This window comes from Heterodontus francisci, chromosome 27 (assembly GCF_036365525.1).
Source record: "Heterodontus francisci isolate sHetFra1 chromosome 27, sHetFra1.hap1, whole genome shotgun sequence".
NCBI lineage: Eukaryota > Metazoa > Chordata > Chondrichthyes > Heterodontiformes > Heterodontidae > Heterodontus > Heterodontus francisci.
This window is the reverse complement of record NC_090397.1, coordinates 12,297,900-12,319,919: the sequence shown is the minus strand read 5'-3', so window position 1 is coordinate 12,319,919 and position 22,020 is coordinate 12,297,900. Positions and strand designations below refer to the sequence as shown.

The following is a 22,020-nucleotide window of genomic DNA, read 5'->3' as shown; positions in this document are numbered from 1 at the left end:
GAATGAGACATTATACGATGCACATCCATCCAAGACGTTACATACTTGCAAAGGCTAAAACAAATCAAGTTTATTTCTCCATCACAGATCAACCGGCCTGATCCAGATTTGTGTAGAAGTGATAATGCCATTAAGACTTTAAACTAATTTCTCATTTTCCTTTTCACAATATAGCTCTCAATCTCCATTACTTGGTTCTATATTGTTGCTGGTTTGGCAAAAATGAAGGGTCTCTGACCTGAAACGTTAACTCTGTTTCTCTCTCCACAGTTGCTGCCAGACCTGCTAAGTATTTCCAGCATTCCTTGTTCTTATTTCAGATTTCCAGCATCTGAAGTATTTTGCTTTTATTTAAATATTGATGGTGTTGGCCATGCTTCTACAATTTTAGCAATTGCTTTAGGAATGGCTCCAGAGTTTCTTGCTCCTCTACCTGACCAAGAGGTTATTTCAGGTATTAATTACTCAGCTGAAGTGTTTCCTGACATCAGTTCTGAGCTTCCCTTTTACCCATGGGTATCCATGTCTTTGTCCTTCACTTGTGGTTTAACTTTATTACTGCTCCCAATTAACATTTGCTAGTTGTAACTTAGCGTTTTCTTGGCATTGCTGGCAAGACTGACATTTACTGCCATTTCTGGTTGCCTAATTATGATAGCGGTGGGCCACCTTCTCGAACAGCTGCAATCTGTATTGCTATCAGATTGGCACAACTGAGTGACCTGCCAGGCCACTTCAGAGGGCAATTAAGTGTTAACCACACTGGTGTGGGACTGGAGTTGCTTGGAAAAGGATGGCAAGTTTCTCTCGCGGATATTGATTTGGATTTTGCAACAATCCGATAGCTTCGAGTTCACTTTTAGTGACATCAACTTTTAATGTACAGGCTTTTCAAACAGAATTAAATCCCTGAACTGCTGTGGTGTGATCTTAATTCAAGTTCTCTGCATTAATAAGTCTAGTACCAATACGATGCCCTCTACCTGACACTAAGAATCTGCCTCATAGCTTATCTCTGCACCGTCCCTATGGGCTTGGATGATCAGTGAGAAAAGCTGAACACCGTACTCGCGATGTGCCCTTACCAGTGTACTGCACGTTTTCAGCATGACTGCTTCAGTCTTAAGACTCTGATCTGGCAGTACAGCTTGGCTTCCTTAGTATATTCAGGACTCTCCCAGTTTTCTTCTAGTTAGTTTAATACCATTCATTTAAGTAAGTGTGTCAATGTGTAATTCCCTGCACTGATCTGCACTAAATTTCATCAACCATATTTTGCATACACACAAAATTACGTCCGGGTCCTTCTGCAGCTCCTGTTAAAACTGTTCTGGTGAAAGGTCAATGACCTGAAAAGTTAACCTTTTACCTTTCCTCAGATGCTACCAAACCTATTGAGTATTTCCATCATTTTCTATTTTTATCCCTGAATTCTGATAATTTATGTAGGTTACAAATATTTAAACAGGTTTATAATTTATTTTTAAATGCATTAATCTGCATTTTTCTTCATTAACTTTATCCCCCCCCTTTTAGGATAACACAACGACGACGTGTAGAGTATCAATTGCAGTTTCCCTATACCACTCTTAAAACCACGTATTTTGATTAGATTACTATGCCATCTTGTGGCAATATTGCACCAGTTAGCTTGATAGCATATTCAAACGAATCTGGAGGTACTTGCACAACTTGATCCAGTAAAACCCTCGCCACATTAACAGCTCAAATTTGTCCTAGCACACTGACAATCTTATTGCACTCAGAATAGTAGTCAAGAAACACTGGACCTTTTAAATGATTATCTGCACTGTTAAAATACTACTTGGAAAAGATCGATGCATAAATATTTTATATTTATTTTAAAAAACATTTCCATAAAGCATTTCCCTCCCATAGTGTCTAGAAAATGTTCAACAATAAACAAATCGCAGCAGGTACATTATCATCGCATGCCACACAAATAAGATACAGGGTAGATACATAAAAACACATATAATGGAAAGAACAATACGGATGTAAGGGAGCAATTTTAGTGAAAGTATCATACAAAGGGTCATAAGGTAATATCACAAGAGCAGACAGCTTGAGAGTGACTGCAAAATTGAAAAGGAAAACTATTCAACCAAAAAAATGATTATATTGCACACTGCTACGTGTTACATGCAATATAACCTATTGATCAGTTTTCATGATCTAATGTTCTATTTTAAATTCAAATTTACTAACCTGTTCACTGACACTGAATGTAGGCTAGCAAACAGAAATATGATGTGGAGAGAAAATAATTTGAAAATTACTTTGAAAAATGTTAATTTTCACAAACTGAAAATAAGAAATAAAAAACAATTAGATGCTGCACGCTACTTAAAAAATGCCATTTGAGGGAATAGACGCACCTTCATGGGTATGTTTGTAATAGTAGTGGAAGCAAGGTCAAAGTGTTGCTGGACAAGTGTAGTGAGTTTTGCAGGCAGCTGCCTTCCTGCGCGGACACTGTGCACCTCGCTGGTTAGGGTTGAAGAGATCTGCAGGAAACAATTTGAACACCGACTGATGACATATTTTATTAGACACCAAAGTTAAATTAGTGTTGAATTAACATTTGTTACTACAAAACACAGATTTAGTATATACACCACTTTTTCATTTAAGATGTAACATAGGAAATTTGTCCTAAATGCCTAAATTATAAAAAAAAAGTTTGTGTATATTTAATTGGGCGTAATTTAAAAATAATTTGCATCTATTTAGCACCTTTAATGTAGTAAAACATCCCGAGGTGCTTCATAGGAAGAGTTATTGGACAAAAATTGACACTGAGCCAAGGAGGAGATACTTGGATGGTGACTGAGTAGCTTGGTCAGAGAGGTAGGTTTGAAGGAGTGTCTTAAATGGAGAAAGAGGTGGAGAAATTTAGGGGAGGAATGCCAAAGCTTAGGGGCTATATTTTAAAATATTAAATTACCATATTGGAATGATCTTTTATTGAAGTCAACACAAGGAGAAAAATTGGGAAATACATAATGGACAGCCAATTCAATTATCAACCATCTTAGACCAATTGGCCAAAGTTAAATTACTCCCGTTATTTTTGAAGCACTCTCTTAAACAACCCAAACTTGTGTCATGGTCCTGTAGTTTTTTTTCGGAATATGCAGTTTGCCTTTAAGGCTCGCAAGGGATCGGCATTGCTTTAACTGCCGACAAGCCTTAGGAGTTATAGGAAGGTGCATTTTTGTTGCCTTAGAAACAGCCATTTGGAGACTGCGATTCAAACGGTGCATTCTCATTACCATAGAAACAGCCGCTGGCAAATGAGTCTCACGCAATACATTTGTTACAATTCAATTTTGAACTGGCTTTTAGTTGAAGACAGTTTATTCTAACAGAACACAGACAGACAAAGGACACAGCTGTGTTCAGCACACCTGATAAAGAGCTCTCAACCATTTAAAATGTAGAAAAAGGATTTTAGTTTGTTTATTGCTATCTCTCAAAATTCTAAGAAAAAGTCAAGCCAAAACAGAAATCTCTAGTAATTTAAATTGAAGAAAGGGAAGTTAGACTGTGACAATCTTTTATCCCTCAAAAACTCTAAAGTCAGACTGCTTCCATTGAAAGTATTTGCAAGTCGTTAATTGATGAAATTCGCTGGAGAAGGAAAGCAACATTCTGTGAGGACTTCAAGCAAGTTTCTGTGAGGACTTCAAGCAACATTGGACTGTAAATTTGCAAGGACTCTCATTTTTTCCATTTTAAATGTTGCTTATATCTTCATAGTGTTTAAGAATTTAGTTAGTCTAATTAAAGAGTTAATTTGTTGATTTAAAGACACCTGATTTGGTTGGCCTCATTCAGGGGTTAATAGAAGGTACAATTCGGCTGGGTCTTTTTTCAATTTGGAAAGTTTTAAATGATATGTTAGCCGATCTGTGGAGTGACGGGATTGAATTAACAGTGCATCGGTCCCACCACAATCAGAATCGTATATTTTGATTGGGGGCTTTGACAGGAGCGGTCAGTCGTAACACTTGGAGAAAAAATTAGTTTCAAGTTCTCCTGGGAAGCAATCATGCTGAAACTGCACAGTTTCCTGGTAACCATACATTTTGAATGCTGCATTCTGCTTTGGTCATTGAGAAACAATGAACCATGTGAGCTCCACAGCTCAATACCAGTTCACAATCTCGTTTTACTTGTTTTAATTACTGTTAAGAGTAAACAAATACTATTAATGCACTTTTTGCAACAATTAAAGGACATGGGAAGAAGTGCTTTTGTTCAAGTGAGCCTCATTTTAGTAACCCATTCACATAAAATTATATAAAATCTATGGGAACAGCTTTAGCACTGAAAAATGCATTTACCACACCTAAATAAACCAGTGGATTTTAACAAAAAAAACCCTGAAATGTTAGTATTTTCGTTTCTAATGTTTTTATTTTCATCAGAAATGCAAGATCACATATTACAAAACAATACATGGCGCACAGCTCAACATCAGTGTCATTTAGGACACCTGAAACACCTTCCCGAAGCCGGTCTCGCACTGTTACCTTGTAGTGCCCAATTGGGATATGACTTATGCTGCCCCTTGAGCATCATTAAAGGAGAAGTCACTTGGCAATGATTCACAGCAATGCAGAAGTAACAATTTGAATAACTCATGTCCCATAGTTCAGAATTTAAGTGACGCTAAAATGCAATGGCATGCAGTGTCCAATTCTTTACAGAAAATAGAACTCACGTCTTTCCTTGGACGATCTGAAACTAGGCTGTCTTCCCCCGCTGTGTAGGTGTGAATTAAGACCAGTTCACAATGTTGAATTTGCATCAAGCTGAAAGGAAACAATAAACATTAAGTAAACCATCTGTTTAAAGAAAGTACCACACTTATCCATTTTCAAATTTACTTCCTTTAAGCTGTCCATAACATTTCTCACTGAAATAAGACAACATCTGGCATATTTGTCCTTTACCTTTGATAAATAAGAAATAAATGTTTTAAAAACAAAGTATTTTCATTTCAACAAAAAAATTCCATGCGAAGTAGGTAAGTTAGTAGATCTTTAAGACGACGTCGTGATACAACAGAACCTTTCTCTGTTCTCTGTGTTGAGCAAGAGTGAACATTTCAACAAAGGTGCCACATACAGACTTCTATCAAGCTTGGGAATAACTGAAAATGGCCAACTGAGGAAAAATGGTCATTTGAAACTCTTCTCATGTCATTAAAGGCGAGGCAATTTGCCAATAATATTGATCAAAAGTGACAACACTCAGGAAACATTTTTATAAATACAACAGATAGAGATGAATAACATCTCTTGCATCGAAGAACTGGCTCAAACTTACTTATCAGAACTAGCTGCTAACTTGTTGTGCTCATGGATAGTCTCTTGGACACAGTCTTCTAACATTCGCACATGGCTGTCACTGCAAGCAAAATTTTAAAAGAGAAATAGAAGAGGATCAGACAAACTTGTCAAAAGTAGTACCTAGCTCACAATCGAGAGACTGCTAATGTAGAAGTCACTAACTAAGAGCTTAAAGCAAGCTTTCCAATCAACAGAGTCTGATCCATTATCAGCAACACATTCCAAGTATAAGAAACAAAGCCATGACACAGGATATTTTAATCATATTATTTAACACTGATTCAAATATTTTCAGGTTTTGATCGACAGAGTAGTCTTTCTAAGAGGATCAGCTACACTTGCAACTCTAAAAATGATAATGACAATAGCTCACACTTATATAGCGCCTTTAACAAAAAAATTCCCAGGGCATTTCACAGAAATATAGTCAAAAAAATAGGCGCTACATAAGAGGAGGAGATATTGAAAGCTTGGTCAAACAGGTGGGTTTTAAGGAGGGCCTTAAAGGAGGAAAGCGAAATGAGAATGCACAAGAGGCCAGGGTCAGAGGAAGGGAGAGTTTTGGAACGCAGGGCAGTTGTAGTTGTAGGACTGGAGGAAATTATCGAGATGGCAAGAAGAGAGACCATGAAGGGATTTGAACCGTGAGAATATTAAATTTGAGGCTTTGGGTGACCAGCTGTAAAAATAAGTTAGCAAGCAGAGAGCTGGTGAGTGAGTGGAACTTGTTGTGGGATAATACGTGGTCAGCAGAGTTTTGAAATGAGCTGAAGAGTGGAGGATGGAAGACAAGAGGCCGCCAACAAGTGCATTGGAATTGAATAGTATTTACCATCAAGAATTCAAGTAAGCTGAACAGACATTTACTCTTGTGTGGCCTCATCAGCTGAATTTTGCTAGATCATACCAAGATACTAGATAAATGGTGCTCATCATGACCATAACATATTTATACAGCGTCCTTAACATAATAAGACAGCCTAAGGTGCTCTGTCGGAGCATTATAAATCAAAATATGACAAGAGTCATATAAGGAGACATTAGGTCAGATTAATAAAAGTTTTGGTCAAAGAGATAGGCTTTAAGGAATGTCTTAAAGGAAGAAAGCAATGTGGAGAGGTGCAAGGAGGGAATTCCAGAGCTTATGGGATAGGCAACTGAAGGCACAGCCACCAATAGTGGAGTGAGTAAAATCGAGGATGCTCAAAAGGCTGGAATTAGATGAACGCAGATATCTCAGAGGGTTGTGGGGTTGGATAAGATAACAGAGATAGGGAGCTGTGAGGCCATGGAGGGATCTGAAAACAAGGATGACAATTTTAAAACCAAGACATTGCTTGACCAATGTAGCCAATGTAGGTCAGCAAGCACAGAGGTGATAGGAGAATGGGACCTGGTGCGAGTTAAGACACGGGCAGCAGTTTTGGATGCTCTCAAGTTTACGGAGGGTAAATGTGGGAGACCAGCCAGGAGTGCATTGGCCAAGTCTAGAGGCAACAAAGGCATGAATGAGGATTTCAGCAGCTGAGACAGGGATGAAGACATCAATGTAACGGAGGTGTAAATAGGTGGTCAGTTTTTTAAAAATTCTTTCATGGGATGTGAGCGTTGCTGGCAATGCCAATATTTGGTCCCCATCCCTAGTTGCCCTCGACAAGGTGCTGGTGCGCCGCCTTCTTGACCCACTGCAGTCCATCGTGATTGTGTGCATATGGGGTCGGAAGCTCATCTCAGGGTCAAATATGACATAAGGTTGCGAACAGACTGGTTTAGTCTCAGACTGTTGCCATGGAGAGGGAAGCACTCAGTAGCTAGACAAAGTTTGGAGGGGAGGGCCGAAAACAATGGCTTCAGTCTTCCCAATAATTAATTGGAGGAAATTTCTGCTCATCCAGTACTGGATGTTGGATAAGCAGTCTGATAATTTAGCAACAGTGCGGGAGTCAAGAGAGATAGTGGTGAGGTACAGCTGGGTGTCATCAGTGTACATGTGAAAACTAATGCTGTACTTTTGGCTGATGTCACTGAGGGGCAACATGTAGATGAGAATTAGGAGAGGACCAAGGATAGATCTTTGGGGGACACCAGAGGTAATGTGGGGAGCAGGAAGAAAAGCCTCTACAAGTGATACCCTGGCTACGATTAGATAAATAAGAATGGAACCAGGTGAGAGCAGTCCCAACCAGGTGGACGACAGTGGAGAGGCAATGGAGGAGGATGGGCTCAGACAGGTTGAGAAGGACGAGGAGGGATAGCTTACCTTTGTCACAGTCACATAGGATGTCATTTGTGACTTTGCTAAGCGCCAATTTGGTACTATGGCAGGGGCAGAAACCTGACTGGAGGGCTTCAAACATGGAGTTCTGGGAAAGATGGGCATGGATTTGGGAGGCAACAACACATTCAAGGACTTGAGAGGAAAGGGAAGTTGGAGATGTGGCAGTAATTTGCAAGATTAGTGGAGTCAAGTACTGGTTCTGAGAAGTGTAATGACAACAGATTTAAAGGCAAAGCACTGTCTTTGTAAGAAGGGAGAGTCAGGACAAAAGGTCATCTAGAATGAACATAGATTTGAATGAGCTGCTGAGTCTTGTACCCAGATCACACTACAATCTATTCTAATTTTGACACACTTTCCCCATCTCAATTGATAATCACATCAAGAAGTTTTTAAAAATGTTAAGAGGTTATATTCCAAAGAACTACATCCTCACACATAAAACAGGCCATTACCATCATTAGAATTAGCCCACAGCTGCATATACCAGACCGTTAAATAAACCAAAATACAAATAATAGACTAACTGTATAACAGACTACAGTATGAAGAACCATGAAATAGGGTTCATAAACCTCCCACCCTCCAAAACCAGGTAACTCACAAAAGATTACGGAGAACAGCAATATTATCTGAAGGAGATTAATAATATTTTGTATGCATTCATAATGCATTTTATTCTGATACGACTGATACACTGGAGTGCAAACAGCCCAGAAATGAAATGCAATCACTTTAATTCAATTCAGCATACCGTAGCAATTTAATAGCTTAAACACAATGGAATTAAAATGACTATATATTTTTGCAAACTATTGATCAATATCTATTGTGAATGAGGGAGAAAATGCTAAGCAGCGCACCTTTTGGCATTAGTTATACAGATGATACGACCCCTGTTGCTGACACGGTCTGCGTTTTCCATTAACGTGGTCCGGGCTTCATGCTGATAATCTGTACATTTGCACAGTACCTCCACTGCTTCGACTAAGCCATGCAGCACGCTGCAACATTCTGGGTCTGTGCGTGGGTTGGGAGGCCCAACAGCTGCTAAGGCTGCCATCAACTATTACAGAAATAAGATCTGTCATTGCCTGCTTGTTAACACAATCGAAAAACTGCTGGATTAAAATTTTACATATCACATAGAGCTGATCAAGAACTGAAATTATTATTTCATAAATATGTGAGGTAAATTCTGAAACCAAGTCATAAAATCATAGAATGATACAGAATATAAGGAGGCCATTCGGCCAATCATGCCTGTGCCAGCTTTTTGGTAAAGCTATTCAATTCAGCACACTCCCCTGCTTTATCTTCATAGCCCTGTGAATTTTTTCCCTTTCAGTATTTATCCAATGCTCTTTTGAAAAAGTTTCATGTCGCCTCTGGTTCTTCTGCCAATCACCTCAAATCTGTACCCTTCTGTCACTGGGAACAGTTTCTCATTTACTCGATCAAAACCTTCATTATTTTGAACACTTATCAAATCCCAGTCTCTCCAGATAACTGAAGACCTTCACTCTGGTACCACTCTAGTCAACTTCTTCTGGACCGTTTCCAAGACCTTGATATCCTTCCTAAAGTGTGGTGCCTAGAATTAAACAAAAGACTCCAACTTGCACCTAACCAATGTTCTATAAAGATTTAGCATAACTTCCTTGTTTATGTACTCTAATCCCTTTAATAAATCCAAGGATCCCATTTTTTTAAAAATAAAAGTCTTCTCAACTTGTCCTGCCACCTTCATTGATTTGTGTACATACACCCCAGATTTCTCTGTTCCTGCATCCCCTTTAAAATTGTACCATTTAGTTCATGTCTGAAGTCAATTACCTTTCACAGAGCTGAGTATTTCCTGCATTTCCTGTTTTTATTTCCGATTTCCAGCATCCGTACTAATTTTTCTCCTTTCATTTAGTTACCACTATTCTCTGCTTTCATCCTCTTAGCCAATTCAATATCCATGAAACCACTGTCCCTATAATTTTGCCAACAAGTTTATTATATGGTACTTTGTCAAAGGCCTTTTGAAAGTAAATATACACAACTGCACTACCCTCATCAACCCACTCTTTTAAGACTTTTAAGTCCCTGAATGACTGCGTTCTTTGAAAATTTCAAAATATGTTAAGGTTTTTGGAATACAATGTTAGATGTCCAAAGCAGAATTACAAGAAGGGAAAAGGAGGCTTCTTCTGACTATCTACAGTAATTGGAAGGTGCTAAAATAGAATGTTAACTCCAGAATCCCACTTCACCAGTTTGATCGCAACCTTGATCAGCTTCCGATCCACTACCTTGAAACATTCACTCCCTCCACCAGTTGCGCACAGTGGCAGCAGTGTGTACCATTTACAAGACACACTACAGCAACTTGCCAAAGCCCCTTCAACAGTACTTTCCAAACCCGCTAACCTCTACCATCCAGAAAAACAAGGGCAGCAGGTGCATGGGAACACCACCACCTGCAGGTTCCTCTCCAAGTCACACACCGTCCTGACATGGAACTATAATCGCTGTTCCTTCACTGCTGCTGGGTCAAAATCCTGGAACTCCCTCCTTAACAGCACTGCAGGTGTACCTACACCATATGGATTGCAGCTGTTCAAGAAAATAGTTCACCACCACCTTCTCAACGGCAATTAGAGAGGGGCAACAAATGCTGCCTCGCTAGTGATGCTCATTAAAGAAGCCTCAGTGAGTTGCTGCAGTGCATCTTGTGGATGTATGTTCAAGAAGGACATTTTATCCCTGTTCTGATGAAAGGTCGTCAACTCAAAATGTTAACTCTGTTTCTTCTTCCAAAGATGCTGCCTGACCTGCTGAGTGTTTCGAGCATTTTGTTTTTATTTTATCCCTTTGTTGGCCGATTCCATCTTGGTTTTAAATTGTACTTTTAGTATCTTTCTGGCATTATTTGACTTATACAGAATCTACTGGTTTTAGCCTATGCATTTTGATTTTGTGTTTTAATGCCGTTATAAGAAGGCAGGGGAGTTTGGTGGGGAGCCCACATGACCGCAGGGAATGTACATCAAAATAGTTTGTTAGATAAGCACCTTAAGAGAAAACATTTGTAGGGCTACAGCAAAAGGGCAGGGGAGCGAGATGAGCAGATGTCGCTCTTGCAGAGACATGGCAGAGTCTTCATGGGACGAATGGCCTTCTTCAGTGCTACAACGATTCTATGATTCAGCTGATAGGAAACTCGATCAGCTTGTTGAAACTGCATTTTCACTATGAATCCAAAAAAGCTTTGGGGTGAAAGACTGAACTGTAACCATGGGAAATGGAAAGATTCACTGATGCAATAGAGGTCGATAGCAAGTTTGGGGACAGAGTAGTGAGTTTTACTCTGCATCTGGCTATCCCATACCTAATCTGAAAGTGTTTGATGCTGATATTAGGTACCCATAGTGGGAAAAGACTCCATTTCTAAGCACCAATACTGTTTATCTTCATCCATACAAAAAAATACATGTTTCTTAAAGAATTCATTCATGACACCGGAAACCAAAATACAAACACCAACTCAAAGCCGATCTAAATGACACATAGATTGTGTTTGAAAAATGAAAAGAAAACTCAAGCCTCATCTTACCTCCCGTACAAGATGGGGAATACTCCTTAGCCCACTTGATCTTATCCTTCCAGTGAATCGACTTTACCTTTAGCCGATTAGAGCACCAATAGTTATTTCATCTCCAATGCCTTGGTCTCAGCCAAGGTACTTAAACCCTGTCCCAGCTGTTCAGTCTGTGCAAACATCACTAGCTCCTGTTATAAACTTCCATCTCATAACTCTGAACTTGGGCCACCTGCCTTGACATATCTAAGTATTGTTTCAGGTTTTTTTCTATCCAATTAACTTTTCAGTTTAAGTCTATACCCTTCCATTTCATTTCAGATTGAAATTCCCTTCTAAATCTCCTCAAATTCACTTTCTGCTTTTTGGCATTCCTTTTGTGTATTTATTAGCTTTCTTTTACACCGTTTCAGCTCTAGATTCATTCTTGTTATTTTGAACACCTCTTTTGGCCAGAATAAAGAGCTACTGAGTAAAATAGTCTAATATAAATAGGGAAAATTTAATTTATATCTGAAATGCAACAGTATTTTAAAAAACAGTTGCTTGAAAATCAACCATAAAAATTTCAGACAATTAAGGTCAATGTAGTTAATCGCAACAAGGGCTAGTTACTCCCCACTCCAAAATCAAAAGGTTTTGCTTTACCTCTTGCAGGTTCTGATCTTCTTGCCCCCAGGAGTTCAGGGTGTGTGCTCTTGAGTCGCTTACAATGAAATTGACCTAAAAAAAATCAAAACAAGAATTGAAAGAACTAAATACAAATATGTGAAGTGAATTTTAAAGTGCTTTAAAATGGGTGAATAAAATACAGTAAATTCACCACAAAACATGGTTGATACACTGTTACAATTCAATCCTTTTTGGAAAAAGTAATCACTGTAAGAACTGTCTGCAATATGTTTCACCCAGAGCAGATTTAAAAGAGCGGTATTATTTCCCACAATTAGCGATCACTGCACTGCAACACGGATTACAATATCCCAGTAATGAGTGGGAAGCATATGTCCCATTGTTAAATAACTGGCTGAATTCACATTTTGTAAATAAATCACTTTAATAACTGAGGCAAGTTTGTTGACCATCTTTTCTTTCTTCGAGGGTAAATATTCCATTAAACAGGTATTCACCCCTCAACAGAATATTCTTCTCAGGACCCCTTTTAAAAGAAAAAGCAGCAAGAGGAACAGACTGAAACCCATCCCAAACCAAGTAGTCATGAGTTCTCATTTCTTGCTTCTGCAGCTGACTCCTGTAGCTTGCAGTGATAACATGCAGAATTTGAAAGCATTTGTGGCTATTAATGTGCTTTTTTTTAAAAAAAAAGATACAAACTCTCATCGAGCAGAGACTACTGCATTGTGTTTTTAAAATCGGGATAAATATTTGATGCCGAAGAGGAGCTTTTTGGAAAGGCAGGATAGTAAGATTAGTTTTGGATTGCTCTTGCAAAGTGCCAACAATGACACAATGGGACAAAAGGCCTCATTTGGTGCAGCTGCCTTCCATGGTTCTATGAAGTATAAGCGAAGAAAATGAAGTAATTGGGGAGCTATTTATGGAGGATTCCTATACTAGCTTCCACTAACCAAGTAAAACTTTTCAATTACAAAGAAACAGATGTTATCAATACTTGGATTAGGGTCATGATCAGCAAAATCTGGGGTAGAGAACTGAATGAAGATGGTCCTTAAACTTAGAATGAGCAAGTAATATTGAATGGCAAGCTCACGTCAATAATACATGCTAGTTTGGGAGAAAACAAAAAATATTGAATGATAAATGGCACTGCGATGATCAGTTGGAGCAAAAGGTTGATGAAGGATAAACAATTAAAGGGAATGCAATTATAGGGAAGACCAAAGCCATTGTCTTCGGTACAAACCACAAACTCCTGTTCCCTAGCCACCGACTCCACCACTCTTCTTGGCAAATGTCTGAGGCTGAACCAGACTGTTCGTAGCCTTTGTGTTGGATAGCATAGAAAATAGGAGCAGAAGTAGGCCATTCGGCCCTGCTCCGCCATTCAAAAAAGATCATGGCTGATCGTCTAATTCAGTACCCTGTTCCTGCTTTCTCCCCTTATCCCTTGATTCCTTTGGCATTAAGAAATATATCTATCTCCTTCTTGAATACATTTAATGGCTTGGCCGCCACTGCCTTCTGCGGTAGAGAATTCCACAGGTTCACCACCATCTGAGTGAAGGTATTTCTTCTCATCTCGGTTCTAAATGGCATACCCCGTATCCTGAGACCTTGACCCCTGGTTCTGGACTCCCCAGCCATTGGGAACATCCTCCCTGCATCTAGATAAGCTTCCAACTATGTATTCACTCCATCACTAAAATTGTCTCCTTCCACCTCCATAACATCGCCCAACTTTGCTTCTGCCTCAGCTCATCTGCTGCTGAAATCCTCATCCATACCTTTGTTACCTGTAGATCTGTCCATTCTAACGCACTCCTAGCCAGCCTCCCATCTCCACCCTCCATAAATTTGAGCTCCTCCAAAACTCCGCTGCCCATATCCTCATTTGCACAAAGCCCCGTTTATCCATCAGGAATGTTTGCATACCTTGCAGACATTGGCTCCAGGCTGAGCAATGTCTCGATTTTAAAATTCTCATTCTTGTTTTTAAATCCCCCTATAGCCTCATCCCTCCTACCTCCATAACCAGCTCCAGCCCTACAAACCTCCGAGATATCGGTCCTCCTCCAATTCTGGCCTCTTGTGCATTCCCGATTTTCACTCACTCCACCATGCCTTCAGTTGCCTAGGTCCCAAGCTCTGGAACTCCATCCCCCACCACCACCCCTTCCACCCAACCACCAAAACCACTTTGCTTCTCTACCTCGCTTTCCTCTTTTAAGACACTCTTTAAAGTCTATGTCATCTGCCTTAACATCTCTTTATGCGGCTCAGTGTCAAATTTTGTTTGGCAACGCTCCTGTAAAGTGCCTTGGGACATTTTACTACGATCAAGCCGTTATATAAATGAAACTTCTTGTTGCAATTAACGATAAGCAGGGGAGTAGAAGATAAACTCTGAAAAGCAGGGAAGAATGAATGTTTAAAACAGGACATATTGAACAATTCACAGCTGCTGAACAAGCATGGCGAGGTGGGGATGGTATAGAGAGAGTATTTGGCTGATAACATCTGTAAGCAACTGCGGGGAAAAAATGGGGACGACCTGAATGATTTGGTTATTTATAAATGACAAAGGAAATACTAAAACATTCGGCAGTTCAGTGATCTATGAAATCAACTAGATTAAGAAGCAACAAATCGCCCTTTCTACCCAATTACATGGTATTAAAGGATTTTTTGTATAGTATGCCTTCTGAACAAAGCTAAATAGGTTCAGTCATCATCAGAAGCAACCTAAAGATTTCCTTTGATAGTAACATGGACTTACAAAAGAAACCATTGGTCGCAATTTTTGTTTTAAACCACGTCTGAGGAGCATACAGTGCAAGACAACTGCTGCGCTCTCCAAATCAGTTATAAATACAATATCAAACCCATAGAACAGCCAGTATTTCCACTACTGATTGTGTCACCAGACAATTAAAAACTGTCCTCGATTGTTCAGGTTTTGAGCAAACATTTGTAAACTGTATTCAGCATCTGTAACAAGTACGATAGTGCAGTGGTTATGTTACTGGGCCAGTAATCCTCAGAAGTGGCCAAGCAAGCCACTCAGTGGCACCAAAGGTAATGCTACCCAGCAGTTCAACATGGCAGCTCACCACCACCTCTTCAGGGCAACTGGGGATGGGCAATGAACGTCAGCCTTGCCAGTCACGCCCACCTCTCGCCAATGAAGAAGAAAATGGTGATTCTGTTGGAATTTGCACTGTATCTATATTTTTTGATTCAATTCCAACTATTTTGCTACCCCTAAATTGCATACTAAAATAAAAGCAAAATACTGCAGATGCTGGAAATCTGAAATAAAAACAAGAAATGCTGGAAATACTCAGCAGGTCTGGCAGCATCTGTGGAGAGAGAAGCAAAGTTAACGTTTCAGGTCAGCGACCTTTCATCAGAAATGTTATCTCTGCTTCTCTCACCACAGATGCTGCCAGACCTGTTGAGTATTTCCAGCATATCTTGTTTTAATTTACCCCTAAACTGCAGCTGACTAAGCTTTCTCTTACATGGACATAATCATTAGATGATTGACATGGCACTGCTCACAAGAAAACATTTATCCTTCAGTTTTAAGTGAAGAATAGGTTGAAGACGACACCAATACATGAGGAGTTGTGCAGTGAATCAGCCAACCATAGTGTTTCTCTAAAGGATCAAATCATGTGTATCAACTTAATGAAAATTCAGTACAGAAAAAGCCTTATAATACAGTTAAGTCTTTTTTTGTGCTCATGAATCACTCCTAACCTTCTAGAGATTGATAATATGCACTTTTTTTTTAAAAGTGGCTTTGAAGCTGCTCTGTGATGCTTTCCACAGCAACATTAAGAGTTACTTCCAAGAGTTACTTGGCTGATGTAAGTGTAGCAGTACAGTACTCACAGCCAAGCACCTGGCTCAAAAGTCACTTTCTTTAAAAAAAAAGGAAAACAAATGATCCGAAATGTAATTACACAATGAAAATTCTAATGTCGTCACACGGCATTTGTTCTATAACTACATCTGCCTGCCATTTGCAAAAAGACTTAGGGGATGGAATTGGACATGGATGGGACTCAAGCTGGGTGACACTGCATTGGTCTCAAGTTACACTCCCCCACCTGATAAGCAGCTCCACTGACATCAATAGAACTGAATGCTGGACGTATTGTATCACAGGCGGTGAATACAATTCCACCCATGTCCAATTTCACTGCAAATAATCTTTCCTTAGGAGAACTCCTGATTCTGAATTACAAACAGAACATTGGACTCTCTTCCCGCGTCTACAGCTTTGTTTTTGCATTATTAGTTATTTATTATTAATCTATTTCAATTCTAGTACACAGCAAAAAAAAGTATCTCAAAGGACATTTATTTTTACTTACCCTGGTTGCACCCATTAATTGCTTTGGAGCAACTGTTAACAGCCTTTGGTCACCAGATGTTGACGTCATGCCGCTTAATGTTGCTGGCTGAGATACACAGGGAAATTAAATAGAACAACAGGTTTTATATACGGTTTGCAATATATATTCAAAATGGAATGTCAACACTCCAGGAACCACACATTGTATGTTACTGAAATATGCATTGGACAATCATAGAGCACAGAAGACCACCAACCGGCCCATCGTGCCTGTCTCAGCTCTTTGAAAGACCTAACCAATCAGTCCCACTCCAATGCGCTTTCCCCATAGCTCTGCAATTTCCCTTCCAGTGTTTATCTAACTCTGTTCTGAAAGTTATTGAATCTGCTTCCACCACCCTTTCAGGTGGTGCAGTCCAGATCATCATAACTTGCTGTGTAAAAAATGTTTCATCTTCCCTGTCTATTTTGCCTAATATTTCAAATCTGTATAGTCTGGTTACCATCCCGCTGGTCAGTGGAAACACCTTCTCCTTGGCTACTCTATCAAAACCCATAATAATGAACACCTCTATTAAATCTTCCCTAAACCTTCTCTGCTGTAAGGAAATCAATCCCACTTTCTTTTGTCTCTTCACGTAACAGTTAACACCAGAGCCAAAACATCTGCAGCTTCTTTTAAGTGAGCCTCCCACCAGAATCTGTTTTGAGCATTCCACCCCCCACCCCACCACAACCAGACTTATAATGCAGCAGAGCATTCAATTTTGATAATACACAGAAATTACACCTTGTAGCCTTATACACACCAACACCTAAGCAGAACAATACATGATGTTTTGCAGTGTATAATGATCCCATCTTCATAAAAACATGCATCTTTGACTTATCATGAACATTGCCACGTAAGGAGGAGGTAATATTTTAACCTATTTTAAAAGATTCACAAAACTATTCTATAGATTCAAGAAAGAAAACATTTTTCTAGCAGGTACATAACTGACCTAAACTGCACTGAAAGCAAAAAGAAATAAAATATACATCTTACATCACCTACTTCAACCAGCAGAAAGTACTATTACTCTGTATTAAATGCTAACAGTCTCTTCAGTTTTAATCATTGTTCAGCTCTTGATCTACTTTCTACTTCCAATTTTACCAATCATCAGAAACTTATGCATCCATAAGTGAGGAAGATTCAAGTTAAGAGGAGCTTCAATATCTAATAAAACATAAGCACCAAGCTTCTGACAGATATATAGTTATAGTAGGGTGATTATTTCTCAGTGTAATCCGCTACACCAGATTGTTTTTAATTCACTGAAAGCCCCTGCTCAGAGCTCACTGTTTACTCCCAGCCCAATGACTACCCAATACTTACTGTCCTGCTACTGAGGGCCTCAGTCCACACAGCCTGTTGCCTGCTCTGAACACAGCTCATTGCCCCCTGCCCTGCACCAGTAGAGTCACTGTCCATTGCCCTCAGGACCTACCCCAACCTCTGCAAACCTATTTCTGCCCGTATTCTTCAGCCCAAGCCTCAGCCCCCAGGCCCAATGCCCCCAAGCCCAGCCTCTACTCCCAGGTCCAGTACCCAGACTCTGCCCCCAGGCCCAGACTCTGCACTCACGCCCATGCCCAGGCCCGGCGGCGGCCTCTCACCAGTTTCCGGGCCGGGAAGATGTCGTACATGATGCGGCAGTACTCCATAGCTGACTCCACGGCGCAGGTCCACAGCGACTTGGAAATGGGTGCGAGCGGGATGATGCCCGGGGCCCGGTTCTTGGTGAACATGTCGAACTCCACCGTCTGCCTGCAGGACTCGGCCATGTACGGGCAATGATCCACCACAAACACGGTCTTATGCGCCTCAGAGAAGAGCTTCATCCTGACTGGCGGCCGGAGCTTGGTCGGATGGACGCCGTCAAACCAAACCACAAACAGCGCCCGACCGCGTAGGGAAGGGGGCGGTGAAACAATAAAATTAAACCCTGAGGTGAGAGGGCTCCCTCAGCCCCCTCCCGAGCCACAGCTGTCACCGGGCAACCTACATCCCACAACCTCGAGCATCACGTGAACGGCTGGACAGTGGATTCAAGATGGCGGCCAGGCAGTGCGCACGCCAGGGTTACGCTCTGACGTCAGCGCGCTAGCACGCGCTGCTTTGCACAATGTAGCAAGTGCAATGCAACCTCAGCAATGGGGAAAGTTGCTGCCTTTTGTTTCATTGACTCAGCTGTCAACCTTTGGCAAGACTCATTTTACAAAATTACAAGTACAGGCATCGAACTTTACAATCTTCCAATTCTGCTCTCTTTCAAATTCCCTGGTTTCCTTTTCTTCATCATTGGCAGCTGTGCCTTCCACTGCCGAGGACCTTTGAAGAGGAGATAGTTTGGGTACAGTCAAGGTACATTCCCACGGGTACATTCCAAGGTAGGGCAAACAGATCCACTGCTTCCTGGATAATGAAAGAGATAGAGAGTAAGATGAAGCAGAAAAAGGATGTGTCTGACAGGTGTCATACAATTGAGGTACAATTGAGAACCAGGCTGAATTTTGAAAGTTCAGAGGGGAAGTGAAAAAGAAATAAGAGAAGCAAGAGAGAGTATGAGAAGACACTTGTGACTAATATAAAAGGGAATCGAAAAGTCTCCTATTGGCATATAAATAGCAAAAGGGTAGTAATAGGAGGAGTGGGACTGAAAAGAGGATTTACACGTGGAGGCAGGGGGCATGGCTGAGGTACCAAGGAAGAAGGCACTGCCCAAGTTATGGTGAGACACTGAATGGTGTTACGACCAGGTGAGGAAGGGGTTTCAGGCTTCCCTTTTGCCCCTTCTCTGGTTTGACTGCAACAGGGTTTATCTTTTAATCCCAGTGATTTAACTTACCACCTCAGTGAGCACGTGCTCACTGTTCCTCTAATTGTGGCACAGTGGTTAGCGGCGCAGTGGTTAGCACTGCCGCCTCACAGTTCCAGGGACCCGGGTTCGATTCTGGGTACTGCCTGTGCGGAGTTTGCAAGTTCTCCCTGTGACTGCGTGGGTTTTTGCCGGGTGCTCCAGTTTCCTCCCACAGCCAAAGACTTGCAGGTGATAGGTAAATTGGCCATTGTAAATTGCCCCTAGTGTAGGTAGGTGGTAGGGAATATGGGATTGCTGTAGGGTTAGTATAAATGGGTGGTTGTTGGTCGGCACAGACTCGGTGGGCCGAAGGACCTGTTTCAGTGCTGTATCTCTAAATAAATATAAATCAATAATTATAATTGTAAATGAACCAATCAGACAGGTTTTCTTGAGTTTAAACAAGAAAGATACAAGTTTATTAACGTTATCACTCTAAACCGGTTAAAATTACTAAAAGACGTGACGCATCCATGCTCACATTCATATGAGAGACAAACACACACAAATAGATCTTCTTCTTCTTCTTAAAAGACAGAGTTGTGAGGTTGAAATAAAGGCTGTAATTAGTGGAATTCAAATACTGAGTTTCAGTGTCCCTAGTTGAAGTTAAAGTCTTGAAGTCCTCGCTGGGCCACGTGCACAATTCAGGCTTGCTTTTCTGGTTCTGGAAGGCAGGAGAGGGGCTTTATCCGTCCTCTTGGTTGTTGCCTGTGAGACTCTGTAGAGTTGAGGTTTGGCTGCAGCCGAGGCTTTCCTGGGACTTTGCAGGAGAGAGAGATGTTCCTTCCTTGGAGTTCAGTTACTGTCTTTCTTCTGAGTCACAATTCACAAACTCAGAGTTACCCAGACAGATATGTCAAGTGGCCACCTCTTTGTTTGAAACAGGCATTTCTGGAAGGTTTTTTAAATTCAAAGTTTTTCCCTTAAGCTGTGCAAACATCCTTGGTAGGGGGGGTTCGGCTTTTTCAAAAGTCAATGGATGTCGATGCCTTTTGACGACCAAAGTTGACAAAACCACTCTAGTTAATTGAATCAGGGAACACCCCCATTGTTCTGGCTAGATGGGGCAATCACCTCTGTCTCCCAGCCGGCTTTGGCTTCTCATATGCAAATTGTGCGTGGCCATCTTTAGATGTTCTGTTCTGCTTTTTAAAAGTTAATTGTAATAATGTCCAGTAAAAAGTCTCAGGCAACGTTTCATAGAACAAAATTAATAATTTTCCGTTCGGCATGTGGGTTTTCCGTCACAATGGGTGAAAAATGTTATAAAGAGGAGGCTGGCTGTACTTAAAGTTCATAAGTCACCAAGACCAGATGAGATGCATCCAAGGATACTTAGGGAAGTAAGGATGGACATTGTGGAGGCACTGGCCATGCCGTACCACCTATCCTTCGTGGAGCAGTTTCTGCGGGAAAACACCTTCGACCACCGATCCATCAGGCAGTGGTCTGCACGGAACGTCCTCAAAGCCCTACGGGAAAAGGAGACGGGGGATCCTGTCAGATGGTTCCCCAAGCAGACTGCCAAAGTCATTTGGCAGAATGCCTCATCACCAGAACTTTCAAACAAGCACCAAGATGTAGCTTGGCTGGTGGTGAGAAGGGCCCTTCCCGTCAGATCCTTCATGCACACCCGAAGTCTCGCCCCCTCCGCACAGTGCCCCCGCAGTGGCTGCGGTGGGGAAGAGATGGTTGCCCACCTCCTCCTGGAATGTGTCTTTGCAAAGCAGGTGTGGAAAGAGATGCAGTGGTTTTTGTCGAGGTTCATCCCAAGCAGCTCTGTAACACAGGAGTCTGTGCTCTACGGGCTGTTCCCAGGGACGCACACCGAGACAAACATCAACTGCTGCTGGAGGACTATCAATTCGGTGAAAAACACCCTTTGGTCTGCCCGAAACCTGCTGGTCTTCCAGCGAAAAGAGTTGTCCACCACCGAATGTTGCAACCTGGAACATTCCAAGGTCCAGGACTACGTGCTGAGGGACGCACTAAAGCTTGGGGCGGCCGCAGCAAAGGCTCAATGGGGAAAGACCACAGTGTAAGGTCCCCCCACCAAGCTGGACTGAGGGGCTGGATCCATGGGAAACCCCTCGAACTGTATCAGGAAAATTTTGTGTGCTGTAAATGTAAAAATGTATATGGCATGACAATGAAATGGAAGGGTTGTGAGGCAACTCATGATAGTATAGAAGGAAACTGATCACCTTTGCACTGTTTGTATTTTTTGACTTGATGCTGTTTGAAACAGTTTGGGACTGTAATTTTTACAGATTTTAATGAATAAAGTATATTTTGGAAATAAAAAAATAAAAAAAATTGTGGAGGCACTGGCCAAAATCTTCCCATCCTGTTTAGATACAGGGGTGGTGCCAGAGGACTGGAGAATTGCAAATTTTATACTCTTGTTCAAAAAAGGGTGTAAGGATAAACCCAGCAACTACAGGCCAGTCAGCTTAACCTCGGTGATGGGAAAGCTTCTAGAAATGATAATTCGGGACAAAATTAATAGTCACTTGGACAAATGTGAATTAGTTAAGGAAAAGCAGCACAGATTGGTTAAGGGCAAATCGTGTTTAATTAACTTGCTTGAATTTTTTGCTGAGGTAACAGAGAGGATTGATGAGGGTAATGTGGTTGATGTGGTGCACATGAACTTCGAAAAGGCATATGATAAGGTGCTACATAACAAGCTTGTCAGCAAAGTTAGAGCCTGTGGAATAAAAGGGACAGCAGCAGCATGGATAAGAAAATTGGCTGAATGACAGGAAACAGAGAGTAGTTGCGAATGGTTGTTTTTTGGACTGAAGGAAGATATGTAGTGGAGTTCCCCCCGGGTCGGTGTTCAGACCCTTGCTTTT

At 41.1% G+C, this 22,020-nt stretch overlaps 1 protein-coding gene across 4 annotated transcripts in view; it reads right to left on the bottom strand.

The window, feature by feature from the left end:
* ints13 (integrator complex subunit 13) overlaps window positions 1-18,350 on the bottom strand; it is a 50,796-nt gene extending 32,446 nt beyond the window's left edge. For 2 of the 4 annotated variants that reach the window (XM_068058827.1, XM_068058828.1), the window contains exons 1-7: window positions 17,916-18,350; window positions 16,273-16,359; window positions 11,897-11,971; window positions 8,523-8,725; window positions 5,359-5,439; window positions 4,751-4,841; window positions 2,400-2,528 (exon numbers count right to left, since the gene is read on the bottom strand). In XM_068058827.1, the coding sequence (XP_067914928.1) occupies window positions 2,400-2,528; window positions 4,751-4,841; window positions 5,359-5,439; window positions 8,523-8,725; window positions 11,897-11,971; window positions 16,273-16,359; window positions 17,916-18,140 (891 nt within the window). In that variant the 5' untranslated portion in view covers window positions 18,141-18,350. The remainder of the gene's footprint in view (window positions 1-2,399; window positions 2,529-4,750; window positions 4,842-5,358; window positions 5,440-8,522; window positions 8,726-11,896; window positions 11,972-16,272; window positions 16,360-17,915) is intronic. The other 2 variants (XM_068058829.1, XM_068058830.1) reach the window with 1 other exon arrangement.
* Window positions 18,351-22,020: the final 3,670 nt, after the last annotated feature.